Source organism: Bufo gargarizans, chromosome 3 (genome assembly GCF_014858855.1).
Source record: "Bufo gargarizans isolate SCDJY-AF-19 chromosome 3, ASM1485885v1, whole genome shotgun sequence".
Classification (NCBI taxonomy): Eukaryota; Metazoa; Chordata; class Amphibia; order Anura; family Bufonidae; genus Bufo; species Bufo gargarizans.
This window is the reverse complement of record NC_058082.1, coordinates 36,260,365-36,274,717: the sequence shown is the minus strand read 5'-3', so window position 1 is coordinate 36,274,717 and position 14,353 is coordinate 36,260,365. Positions and strand designations below refer to the sequence as shown.

General features: G+C 46.5%; 1 protein-coding gene across 2 annotated transcripts in view; it reads right to left on the bottom strand.

The window, feature by feature from the left end:
- ME3 (malic enzyme 3) overlaps nucleotides 1-14,353 on the bottom strand; it is a 140,202-nt gene that overhangs the window by 69,726 nt on the left and 56,123 nt on the right. For both annotated transcript variants that reach the window (XM_044284932.1, XM_044284931.1), the window contains exons 3-4: nucleotides 8,841-8,974; nucleotides 7,967-8,116 (exon numbers count right to left, since the gene is read on the bottom strand). In XM_044284932.1, coding sequence (XP_044140867.1) covers nucleotides 7,967-8,116; nucleotides 8,841-8,974 — 284 coding nt within the window. The remainder of the gene's footprint in view (nucleotides 1-7,966; nucleotides 8,117-8,840; nucleotides 8,975-14,353) is intronic.

The following is a 14,353-nucleotide window of genomic DNA, read 5'->3' as shown; positions in this document are numbered from 1 at the left end:
CCTGGTCTCTGTCACTAGGCACCAACACTGTGGTGAGGTGCATGCACGATCGGAACGATCTGGGTCTGCTCTGCATCAGCTGGTGACTTGAATCCGAAAAAATGCCTCTCCAACAAGCATGCGGTCCCGCCGTATATGTAGCTTTGCTCCTCAGCTCTCATCAGCGTTCTTGGAAGCAATCCTCGTTCCTCTGGACAGGATCAGGGTCTTGGACATGATCAGCTTCACTTAGCTGCCACTCTGGTCACTGAGGGTTGCTCCCACACCTGGATGCCGTTGGATCCTCTGCTGACACAGTTCCTCAGTCACAGCTTCCTCTAAGATGGATGCTCCCTTTCTTTTCCTCTCCAGGCTCTGAAACTCCACCTCTCATGAATATGGAATGTATGTAGCCTGTTAGCTGTGTTTAGGAAACAGCAGCATCTTGTGGCCAAACAGCAGAATGTCAGTCCAGATCATTAAAGGGAGTCTGTCACCACATTTTAGCATGTTAGACCGTTAAAATAGGGTTATGTGATCTACCCAGAACATAAAAACGGTACCTTTGTTGTAGAAAACAGACTTTTCTTTTTGCCGAAAATGAACTTATAAGATTATGTTCTGAGCCCTCTCAAGTGCCCAGGGCGGTCTCTCAATCCTCGGAGCCCCAGGCAGGCACCTCCTAAACGGCTCATAACCCCGCCCTCCGTGCGCCTCTGCCTGTCCGTTTACTCCCCTCCCCTGTCCTTTTCCACTGCGGCTGTGCGGTCCAAATCGTAGTGGGCGCATGCGCAATGCGATGCCCGCTCCTGGCAGGGCATCGCAATACCTACTGCGCATGCGCCCGCTACGATTTGGACCGCACAGCCGCAGTGGAAAAGGACAGGGGAGGTCAGGGAGTGTTCAGACAAGGAGAGCGGTTTCCTCATTTCACAGATACACTCTTACAAGAGTGGCTCTCCATACTGATAGAGTCCAAAATGAAAGCCTCTGCCCCCCTCCCCAAAGATAGCCATATGCAATGGTTCTCTTCATAAGACAGCCTATTTAAAAGGGATTTTCTGGTTTGCATTAACACCCTTTAAAACAATCCTTTATGAAGGTGGCTGTAATTTTGAAATGTATTTCATTTACATTTATGGCTCCTATGTCCCGTTCTGGGCTGTGGTCACATGACCATGTACATGCAGCTCTTTGTTTCAAGGGCGATAGGGGAGTGTCCAGTGGCGACTCTAGGAACAATATATAGGGGGGGCACAAAGATACCACAGTCAAAAATGGGGGGGCAAAAACAAAATAAGATTACAAAATACGAGAGAGTTGCGGTCTGCAGGGATACAGTTATAATAAAACAATTTACTTACAAAAGAAGCTATTCAGTCGTCTGCTGTGCCGTCCTCTGCTTGCTTCCACGGATTCTTTCCCCTTCTTTCTGTCTCTCGTCAGTGCACAGGCGCACTGTTATGGTGGATCTGTGGAAGACACACTGTTATAGGGGATCTGTGGATGACACATTATGCCTCTCATTAGCCCTCATTATGCCTCTCATCACTCCCATATCAGCCCCCATATAAGCCCTTATGCCTCATTAGCCCCCATTATTCTTATTAGCCCCATTGGCCCCCATTATGCCTCATTAGCCCACATTATGCCTCTAATTAGCCCCCATTATGCCTCTTATTAGCCCCCATTATGCCTCTTATTAGCCCCCATATGCCTCCAATTAGCTCCATATGCCTCCAATTAGCCCCCATATGCCTTCAATTAGCCCCCATATGCCTCCTATTAGCCCCCATATGCCTCCTATTAGCCCCCATATGCCTCCTATTAGCCCCCAATTAGCCCCCATATGCCTCCAATTAACCCCATATGCCTCCAATTAGCCCCATAGACCCCATATGCCTCCAATTAGCCCCCATATGCCTCCAATTAGCCCCCATATGCCTCCAATTAGCCCCCAATTAGCCCCCATATGCCTCCTATTAGCCCCCAATTAGCCCCTATATGCCTCCAATTAGCCCCTATATGCCTCCAATTAGCCCCCATATGCCTCCAATTAGCCCCCATATGCCTCCAATTAGCCCCCATATGCCTCCTATTAGCCCCATAGACCCCATATGCCTCCAATTAGCCCCCATATGCCTCCAATTAGCCCCCATATGCCTCCTATTAGCCCCCATATGCCTCAAATTAACCCCATATGCCTCCAATTAGCCCCATAGCCCCCATATGCCTCCAATTAGCCCCCATATGCCTCCAATTAGCCCCCATATGCCTCCAATTAGCCCCCATATGCCTCCAATTAGCCCCATATGCCTCCAATTAGCCCCATAGACCCCATATGCCTCCAATTAGCCCCCATATGCCTCCTATTAGCCCCATATGCCTATTAGCCCCATATGCCTATTAGCCCCCATATGCCTCCAATTAGCCCCATATGCCTCCTATTAGCCCCATATGCCTCCTATTAGCCCCATATGCCTCCTATTAGCCCCATATGCCTCCTATTAGCCCCATATGCCTCCTATTAGCCCCCAAATATGCCTCCAATTAGCCCCCAAATATGCCTCCAAATGCCCCCATACATCTCCAATTAGCCCCCAAATATGCTTCCAATTAGCCCCATATGCCTCCTATTAGCCGCATATGCCTCCTATTAGCCCCCATAATGCCCCCAGCAGCCACATTTTTTATAAAATTAAAAAAAAAAACACTTACCTCTCCTGCTCCTGGACGGACGCCGCCTGCCATTTTCTCCCTCCTCAGTCGACTGTGCGTGCTCTAAACTGGCGCGCACAGCGTGAGGTCACAGAGCGACCTCACGCTGTGCGCAGCCCTGCACAGCCGACAGCCGAGGACCAGGAAGTGGTGAGTACAGAGCGTTCACCACTTCCTGGTCCTTCTGTACTAATGAGCGCTTCCTTAATGGAAGCGCTCATTAGTATTCACTCGGGGGAATCAGCGGGGGGGCACCTGGGGGGGCAAGGAACAACATAGGGGGGGCAATTGCCCCCCCTCGCCCCCCTCTAGCGACGCCACTAGGAGTGTCTATATAGCTAGCTGGGTAGGAGGAGCTACAATCCAGATGGGCATTGTTAGGGGCAGTGCTGGAGGTGTGGCAGAGAAAGGAGAAGTCATCATGGGTTTGGTTGGATTCAGCAACAGGAAGTGCTACATACAGGACAGAAACAACGGTTCAGGAGAATCTAAAAGCATGAAAAAAAGAAAAAGCATGGAAGATGTACGAGGTAACTACACAAGTGTATCTGCTAAAAAGCACAGTAATTCTGGAAAACACCTTTAAGGCCGACAGAGTCAAAAATCAGGATATCCACAAAAGAGAACACTGGTTTAGCCACTAGCTATAACATAAGACAAGATGGATGATGCCCAGACCTCTGCAGAAGCCAAGCAACCACCAATGCAAGAGAACATCCAATCACCTTTTCTGTGGATTTACATTTGCCAATGCCAGTTGGCAGCCTGTAAAGCCAGTACAAGAATCACTAATACAACATGGAAAGTGAGACAAGGAGGTTGAGTTGTTCAGTACTGTGACCTCTTATGGACCAGACACAGGGCTTCTCAATCAATAAATACTGTGTATGTTCCTTAAAGGGATTCTCCAGGAATTAAAGAAAATGAAAATACTTAAATGTTACTTTATAATAAATATATTCTCAAATACCTTTCATTTATAATGGCTCGTTTTGTCTGGGTAGCAATCATCAGGGGAAAAAAATGGCCACTGTCCTATTAGTTCACACAAAACCTGTCCTGATCACACATGAAGATAAATTACTTTACAACACTGAGGTAAAGAGCTGCCTCATCTTCCTCCTCCTCCTCCTCTCTACTTGTCAGGAATTATGATCCTGAATACAGGTGATAAGAACTTTAGCGGAATCTCTGGGGAATTTAGTTCATGAGGAGACATGAAGTACAGAGCGGACGGACAGGACAGACTGTGGTAATGTGTTGCTGTGGTAATGGAGACTGTAAACAAGTGCTGCTGCTCATTAGCCACACCTCGCCCTCCTCTCGTGTCTCCTCATCATCTCCATTCCCACAGAGATTCACCTGTATTCAGGATCATGATTCCTGACAAGCAGAGCACAGAGGAGGATGAGGCAGCACTATGGCTCATTGTGGTGAAGGAACTTGTCCTGCTGTGTGATTAGGACAGGTTTTGTGTGTACTGATAGGACGGCGGCCATTTTATTTCTCCTAATGATTGCTCCCTAGACAAAACAAGCCATTATAACTAATAAAAGGTATTTGTGAATATATTCATTATAAAATATTTAAGTATTTTCATTTTTTTTAATTCCTAGAGAAACCCCTTTAATTGGCAAATAATGAAAATAACATTGGGAAAAATGACAGGGATTATGGTCCCGATGGAGTCTGTTGTGCCTAGGGACACTGAAACTGAGTAATCACTGGTGGCAGATCTTCTGTCAAGACAAATGAGGTGTTCATAACCCGAGAAGTGTGCTGGACGGAGGCTGCATGGAAGGTCATCAGACTTCAAGCAGGGGTTTGAGTCTTTCACAACGCACAAAGATTAATTTGTTGAGGAAATACATGTGTGTTAGGGAGAAAAATTCTGTGCCAAGTAGAGCAGGAGCAGCCAGGACCTCATTAGTCACCAACAGTATGAAGACCATCGGTGAGACAATAGGAAAAATCAGCCTCTGCTCTGTCTAATGACTGCACACAGGGCTGCATTTTGAGTAGATGCCACCTAAACACACGACAAGGCTTATATTTTACGGTAGATATTTTGTTGTAGACCCTTGCTCAGCAGGGGGCAACAATGGGCAGAGGAGAAAGTTCTTCCCATGGTATAGGCAACAGGAAGTCTGTACTGCCTCCTAAGGGATGATAGGAAGGGAGTTTTAGAGTAAGACAATATATGGCAATCAAAAAGAAAATGTTAATATCATTTAGCATATTCGGTGCACAATTTAGGTTCACATCTAATAGTGACTCATGAAGACAACCCCCTTTCCCCCAATCCATATCTCCTATTATGGCACCTCCACTTAGGATCTCGCTCTGGTGGACTTGAACTGTCCAGGTATTATTTTGATTGCCATAGATCATGTAGTACTACAATTCTCCTGCAGTGACCGCTGCAGGGACTATGTCTGGTTGGCCATGGCTTACTGCGGAAAAGTAAGTTGTTTGCTGGGTGTGTCAGGAATCGGAACCTACTGCAATATGTTGCCTTTATGGTACTAAAGTTTCACTCCAGATAAAAACACTAAAAAAACAAGACAATTTATTATCCCCTATGTGCCAATAAATAGGTGTCAAGGGAAAAAAGTAATAATTTGGGGTTTTACTCACACTTGCCACTTTTAAAAAAAAACTAAAAAAAAGTGGGCATGGCATGGCTTAGCAGCAGTGGGCGTGGCCTCCCAAATTTAGAGGCGCATCTCACACCAATGAGAACTAGACTGATGTTGAAGTAATAGTACCATTGATCCCTGCGGTCCATTACTAGACTATTTGGAGTGGGTTGTCTACCACAGTGGGAGGAGCTTTTCTGGATTCACCTGCCCACTGATATCTAGTTGGGAATAAGTAATTAGCATATGGCTGACACATTTACTGGCCTAGAAAACTGTAACCAATGGAGGCAACAGTAGGGTGAAGAACCTGTGATGACGTCACCATCATATGAGCAGTAGGAGGGGTCGGAGCTTGGCAAGGAGAGAAGGACCTGTGATGATGTCATCCTCATGTGATCTGCGCAGGAGGGGGTGGAGCTCAGCAGTGGAGAGGAGAAGTGGTAAGGAACTGAGATGATGTCAACGTCATGTAATCAGTGCAAGCAGGGCGGAGTGCAACAGTAGAGAAATGGTAAGCTTGGGAAACCCGAAACTTGTAGTCCTCTCCTCTTATGCTCCCTCTCCGAATTGTCCTCTTATATCCCATAAGACCAAACTAGACATACTGGGAATTGTAGTCTTCTTTCCTCTTATATTCCCTCTCTGATATTCCATAACAGCCTGGACATGCTGGGAATTGTAGTCTTCTCCTCTTATACCTCCTCCTGTAATGCCCTCTGACGCTGCTATATAGATTACAGTTTGCACTCTGTGTGTTTTATCATCACCCACTGTCCCAGGTATGGTGTCCTCCTTTTGGGGGGTTATGAAAGTCCTCACCCCAGGCAACAGCCAGTAATGGCAAATTATATGATATACTATGTGTCGGCTGTTTTTTCATATTTGACTGGAGGTTCTTTTAAATGCCCTAATATGGGCAAAATCCACAAAAAGACCAGAAGCTGTTAGGATCCGCGGGTCCTATTCAGCAAAATGGGATACAATAAGTGGTGAAGATCGTGGAAGCTCATCAGAACTCTGAGCCAAACACAAGATCAAGAACTCCTGAGGAAGTTCAGGCCCCTTGCCATTTCCTTTCCTTCCTACGAGGACATAACACATCACGCCTTTACATTTATGACTTGGCACGGACCCCGGTGATCGAATACAGATAAGTGAGGCTTTAGAGAAGATGTTGTCGACTTCACCTGAACCTCTTCATCCAGTTCAACCTAAATAATTACAAAGCCTCTTTGTAACGTGGAAGTCCAGGGTGAAGAGGGTAATAAGGAGAAGGAAATGATCTTGGGTGGGACTCCAGGTCTCCGTGGAGACCATAAAGACACAAGACTTGACTTCACCTCTTAACACCATAAAGAATTATACAAATCAAAATCCCACCAGGGCATTTCCTCAAAAGCAAATTCTTCTGTGATTTGTTCAGAAACATCTGTAGAATGTTTTTGTGGAATTTTCCATTTACTGATCAAAAACTCTTTATCGTATAGTCAATCTCAGGCATATATTGTCTTGATATGTGTTGTTCATAAGCACGGGTGAACTGGCCATAGACCCTACAGGGAAATTTCCCTGTGGGCCGATGCCAAGAGTGACACCCAAGGCTCCTCATGGCCGCCAACCAGGTACATAAAGACATGATGCTGTCAGTGTTAATTAATGCAGGAACACCTGGCCAATGATCGCAGGTGACCTTCTGAATTCTACTGTATTGCCATCCTCAGGACGATAATACAGTTTTATACTGTGGCACGGGCGGCAATATTTTGTGCTGCACTGTAGTATTTGTTTTAGTAGGGGCGGTATTTTGTTCTGCACAACAGTGTTGGCTTACTTCTGTTCACCCTGCCTACTTTAGTTGCCCCACCTACAACATGGGTCCACTTTTAGTTTTTGGACCCAGGGCCACTTTAAGTTTCCAGTCCGTCCCTGTTCACAAACGAAGGCTTATTGTACATTTCACAAGAGAGGTATCATTTTAACCGGCAAGATCAACCATACCAGGCAGTAAAGGCCACTTTACTCTGCTCGATGGAGTAGAGGATTGTCCAGAAGGAAGCCTTCCTTCCCCTGACAATTGTTCTTTAGTGAAGGAGACCGCCACAGTTACATGCAGTGATCTCCTCCACAGTATGGGGAGGAGCGATCACAAATGCCATTGCTCGTCCTCATACAGAATCACTGTTTGCCGGCAGCAGAGGGCTGTTTAGACAACACGATCTGCTGCCTACAAATGATGATTTAGATGTTCTAAATGCTTGTTCATCAGGTAATCGGCGCCACTTGTAAACAGGTTGATTATTGCTAACATACGTGGGTAAGCACAAGCTCAAACATCCATGTATATATGATTTGAACCACCATCATAGTTTTTAACAGATGAATATAAATACGTTTTATGACATATATAGATGTTTTCCCTGTAAGTACATCTCTGCCTTGTGCCTGTCTACGCTGTCAGGACAATAATGGACATTTATTCTCCTGCATGGAATGTAAACTATGCCGGTTAAATATTCTCTCACCTGCATACTTGTGCAGGTGTCCGCAGCCGCTGACTGCTGGAACAGTGGGGGTACTGTCTGTACTGGATGTATGTGTTGGATAGGAATCAATAAATCATGACTCACCGTGGTCTCCGGAAAGCCAAGCCGTACTGCTGACATGCCAGACCCACAGTGGGGGTGTATACTATGGGCATGAAGCGCTCAATATCTGAAGTCAGCACGCGATAGAACAGCTTCTCATTCCTGTCTTGTAAGGTCATAAGGATGATATATCTGAAGGATAAAAGAAAGGAGAATAATTATATGGAACAACATATTCAGAGGAAATATCTGACTACCCTTATGGGGTGAGTTACCCTTCTTGGATCCATCTGACTTGCCTTGTAGAGTCAGTTGCCCTTGTGACTACCCTTATGGGGTGAGTTACCCTTCTTGGATCCATCTGATTTGCCTTGTAGAGTCAATTGCCCTTGTGACTACCCTTTTGGGGTCCAGAGAAGGCATCCGACATGCCTTGTGGGCTCAGTTGCCATTCTTGGGTCCAGAGAAGGCATATGACTTCCCTTGTGGGGTCAGTTACCCTTCTTGGGTCCATCCAAATCATCTGACTTGCCTTGTGGGGTCAGTTACCCTTGTGACTACCGATATAGGAGTCCAGAAAAGGTATCTGATCTCACTTGTGGGACAAAATGGTGGCAGCTACCAATTTTGGCTTTTATCGAGACCAGTGGTCTGCAACCTGTGGTGAAACGACAACTACCAGTTGGAGAGCCACAGGATGCAGAATATTGGTGTAGACTAGGACTGCACAAAAAACAGCCCACATAATCATTATCTATGACCTTCAGCCATCAGGACACAGATATACTTACTGGTGTCATGATGATGCAAGAAAGACATGGTGATCACCCCAGACCTGATATGAACAGCTCAGTCCAGAAAGACAATGCTAACCATATAACAAATGGTAGATACAGAAAGGAAACTCGTAACGTACTTGTCTAGATCGCTGGACTTGGTTTCGTAACTTTTCAAGACTCTGAGCACTTGTACGTCTTGACTTAGGAAACATGGAGGTAGAAGGCCATGAATACCGAGCTGCAGCCTTTCTTCAAGACTAAAAGCCATGCCCTGAAACGGTAGAGAAAAAATAATAAGTGTTAATGGTTAATCCAAGACATCTTATGGGGCTTGTGATGGCAAAATTATTGTATGTATATTTTCAATTGCATGACCACCAGTGAACTGTCCAAGTTTTCTCTTGTGAGGTATCATGTAGGTGCACCTGGTAAAGTTAAACAGCTGGCCACAAAAGTCCTTATCCTCTCTAAAACCTCTCAGCCACTGAGCCGAGGGGTCACATGATGCACTTTACTGCAGAGCTAATGTCCGATATCCCAGCAATTCCTCATGAGAAATATATATATAAAACTTGTGTGTGCCCTAGAAGATCAGCCATGTCCCCCTTCCTCCTCCCCACTGTTCTGCGTCTGGTTGTAAGGCAGCTGGCTGCATAAGGAGCCTCTACCCTGTTTGCAAAAGGACACAAAGACAATTAAGTCCTTCCCCTTTAATAAGCCCCACCCACTCAGCAGCTCTCTTGCAAAAACAATGGAACAGATCAGCAGGAAGTTATTCTGTATGATGTTTCTGTCAGAAACATGGAGAAAATCACACAAATTGACAAACACTGTGAGAAGTGTCATCTTCTCTTACTTTTATCATTTATCCCAATCACTTAAAGGGGTTCTCTAACCAATATCAACAAACAGTCGATATTCATATATAATGATATTCACCTCACCAACCTGCTGCCTCTACCATACTTGATGCTTCCCTGGTCCTGATGACGTGAAGACACCACTGAGCAGTGGCAGATTACCATATGAGAGTATATGGCATCCATCTAGGACCTCAGGGACTTATGGCTACTAAAGGTAGCTGTGATCTGCCACTGCACATTTTTGGATTAATCCAATAGATAATGGCTGACAACTCTTACTCCCCTTAATCCTGGGCTCCTTTTAAAGGTAAGGTGCCGCCATACATACATATGAGTACTGATACAAAGCAGCACCAAGACATAGTAGGCATAGGCATGCACAAGGTCCCGAGACTGCTGGTATAAGCAAAAGTCTGGTCTGAGGTCTGAAAACGTGGCTCTCGCCTGGTCTAGGGTCTGAAAACGTGGCTCTCGCCTGGTCTAGGGTCTGAAAACGTGGCTCTCGCCTGGTCTAGGGTCTGAAAACGTGGCTCTCGCCTGGTCTAGGGTCTGAAAACGTGGCTCTCGCCTGGTCTAGGGTCTGAAAACGTGGCTCTCGCCTGGTCTAGGGTCTGAAAACGTGGCTCTCGCCTGGTCTAGGGTCTGAAAACGTGGCTCTCGCCTGGTCTAGGGTCTGAAAACGTGTTTCTCGTCTGGTCTAGGGTCTGAAAACGTGTTTCTCGTCTGGTCTAGGGTCTGAAAACGTGTTTCTCGTCTGGTCTAGGGTCTGAAAACGTGGCTCTCGTCTAGTCTAGGGTCTGAAAACGTGGCTCTCGTCTAGTCTAGGGTCTGAAAACGTGGCTCTCGCCTAGTCTAGGGTCTGAAAACGTGGCTCTTGTCTGGTCTTGGGTTTGAAAACATGCTTCTTGTCGGGTCTGGGTCTCTCTGCAGGATAAAGATAAAAGCCTGTATCATGTTGGGTGGGATGGTACTCTGGCTGAAACTGCTGGAAGACACATTATAGAGGGGAGTTCTGATGTCTTCAATTTGGAGCCTATGGGCAGTATAGATCCATTTTTCCAGAGCAGAAGGGCAAGGATGAACGAGGGTTAGTTCCGCATGTTGTAGTGGGGGGCTAGCTAATGTCAAGAACCTGGATGGGATTGGAACCCGATCCTGCCCATGCTTGGTAGTCATTACCAGAGGCAGATTATAATATGGTTGGTTTGTGTGCTGCCCAAGGCTCCCGTAGGGCCCATCGCTACCCAAAATGTACATCATATTCCACTGAGGTCACTGCTGTGGTTTGGCTGCTGCAGTCGCATGTAGCATCAACCATGATCACTGAAGCTGGGAGAAAGGAGACAGACAGGAGGCTTGGAAGCAGCAGGGGATTATGAAGGTGAACATTGCTCCTTTTGTTATTTCATACAATGATTAGCGGTTTTCATAGGGGGATGACTTGCTATACGAGATACAGCCTACGACCATAGTGGTGCTGTTTTTGGAAAAGAAAAAATGGTAAAAAATCATGTCACTCACCTTTAAGCAATGGCTGCCTTTGATGAAGGACTTGTATAAGTTAATTACCCAGCACTCTGGTCTAGCAGAGTGTACGCTGGAAGTGGTATAATGAGGCCAAGCAGCAAATTAACCCACGTGAAAACCGAAGACTCGTTTCTTACCGTTTTATATGGGGCTCTTTAGGTTTTACGGCCTCTTCTGATAACACCTTGTGCATTGCGCAGCTTATAATGCAACATACATTAGGTGTAAATGCTCAATGCACTTAACAGCACAGGCGGAGGTACAAGAAAAAACGCCGAAAGGCGTAGCATATCCACGTGTCACATTATGTAATAACCCGCTCTAGGAATGGTACCATTAACTATACCTAGTCCTACTAACATATCCTTTAAAAAGAAAACGTTTTGCTCCTCCCCCATCCACTCCAAATGCTGCCCCCCATCGTCCGGAACGCGCCCTTCTATTGTATGATGGGTGACACCACTGCATCCCCATAAGAGAACAGAGATTGGTTGGTGTCACCCGCTGGAAACATCCACACTTAGTAAGCTATAGTCTGAACATATTCAAGCTGGTTCATCAAACGACCAGGACAGATTTGTATCCCGTGAAAGTAAATAGCAAAGGTTCCTACTGAATGACTGCAAGCAGAGATCTTAAAAAACTGAGGAATTGATGCAGAAAGTAGGATCAAGTAAGATTATGTCTCACTGGATTATGTATATAAAATATACTGGAAAACGGTATAACATTACATTATGCAAAGAGTAACACTTATTGTCTGGAATACCGCTGTAACTATAGTTACAGACTACAAACAAACCACATGTAGTCGGATCCTGCAGTTATGTGTAAAGCAACTCATACACATTAGATACATGTTAGGGTCCATTCACACGTCCGCAAACAGGTCCACATCAGTTCCGCAATATTGGGAACGGGTGAGGACCTCATTCACAATGGGGTAGAACTGGATGCAGAGAACAAAAAATAGCACATGTCCTAAAAAAAATAGAACATGTTCTATTCTTGTCCGCAATCGCGGACAAGAATAGGCAGTTCTATGGGGGGGGGGGGGGGGGGGGTGCCGGCCGGGTGTATTACGCCACGGACATGTGAATGGACCCTTATATGTAACTCAGGATCAGTACAGGATAAGTAATGTAATGTATGTACACAGTGACTGCACCAGCAGAATAGTGAGTGCAGCTCTGGAGTATAATACAGGATGTAACTCAGGATCAGTACAAGGTAAGTAATGTAATGAGTGTAAGTAGTTATGCAACTTATTATCATGGATTATCTCTGTATGTAAGGCTTTGTTCACACTGCATTCCGCTACCATTTGGCCGGTGACTTAAGACCTGGCAGATTTTATAGGAAAAAAATTCCTGCAGGTGGCGCTATAAAACTGTCAAAATGATGAATCTAAAGCCTGACACAGATGAGCCCCAAAGTAAGCCAATGGGGTCTGTTGATCGCCAGCCGCCAGTGGAATCCAAAATGTGGCAATGTCATGTGGTTTCTATTATAAACAGGAACTTAAAGGGGTTGTCCAGGAATGTATAATCTCTAACAGGTGGCGGCAGCCTGCCTCCCGTGCTGAAAGGATCATACTTACCCCTCACCACTCCGGTCTCTAGCATCTCCATCTTCCAGTCCGGGGCTTGTTTTCTTCCTCCCCCAGCATGGACATGGTCTCCTGATCCTCTTCAGCCAACTGCTCGCTTCAGGAGGTGATGTGTCCACAAGAAAGAAGCTAAAGAGGATCAGGTGACTATTTCCATGCTGGGAGGAAGAAAACAAAACCCCGATCAGAATGGAGGTGTGGGACCAGAGCAGCGGGGAGCAGGTAAGTAAGGGAGGAAGGCCACTGACAACTAGGGCTGCAGCTATCGACTATTTTTGTAATCGAGTATTCTATCGATTAATCCAACGATTAATAGAGTACTCTAATAACAAAAAACTAATTAAAAGAACGTTTTTCTTTATAAAAACTCATCAGCCCCGCCCATGCCATCAGCATGTCCCCCAGTGCCACCAGCTTGCCCCCCAGTGCCACCAGCTTGCCCACCAGCTCCCCCTCCTAGCCATGTTCCCAGCGGCAGTAAAACAAAATACTTACCGCTCCTGTAAGGGGTGCCGCTCCACAGCTCTATCTTCTCCGCGAGCTGCACTATCATCCTGACATCTCACAGCGTCAGGTCATGGTGCACTCCTATGTGCACCATCAGGGCCGTTTGAAGGAATTTGGGGGCCCCAAGCAAAATAGACATGGAGGCCCCCTCCACACCTTACGCACACAAAGCCTACAGGAACCACAGTATAGCCATACAGTTTAAGTTCACCCACACTTTATATAAATAAAAAAGGAGGTTTACAGTGCAAATACTGCTGTTGCATTTAATGTGCATGAAATTTGAACAGTGCCATCCACAGATCCCCCTCCCCTAAACAGTGCCATCCACAGATCCCCTCTAAACAGTGCCATCCACAGATCTCCCCCCTAAACACTATCCACAGATCCCCCCTAAACAGTGCCATCCACAGATCCCCCCTAAACAGTGCCATCCACAGATCCCCCCTCCCCTAAACAGTGCCATCCACAGATCCCCCCCTCCGCTAAACAGTTCCATCCACAGATCCCCCCTCCCCTAAACAGTGCCATCCACAGATCTCCCCCCTAAACAGTGCCATCCACAGATCCCTCCTCCCCTAAACAGTGCCATCCACAGATCCCTCCTCCCCTAAACAGTGCCATCCACAGATCCCTCCTCCCCTAAACAGTGCCATCCACAGATCCCCCCTCCCCTAAACAGTGCCATCCACAGATCCCCCCTCCCCTAAACAGTGCCATCCACAGATCTCCCCCATAAACAGTGCCATCCACAGATCCCTCCTCCCCTAAACAGTGCAATCCACAGATCCCCCCTCCCCTAAACAGTGCCATCCACAGATCTCCCCCCTAAACAGTGCCATCCACAGATCCCCCCCTAAACAATGCCATCCACAGATCCCCCCTAAACAGTGCCTTCCACAGATCCCCCCTCCCCTAAACAGTGCCATCCACAGATCTCCCCCCTAAACAGTGCCATCCACAGATCCCTCCTCCCCTAAACAGTGCCATCCACAGATCCCCCCTCCCCTAATCAGTGCCATCCACAGACTCCCCCCTAAACAGTGCCATCCACAGATCCCCCCCTAAACAATGCCATCCACAGATCCCCCGTAAACAGTGCCTTCCACAGATCCCCCTCCTCTAAACAGTGCCATGATGGCAC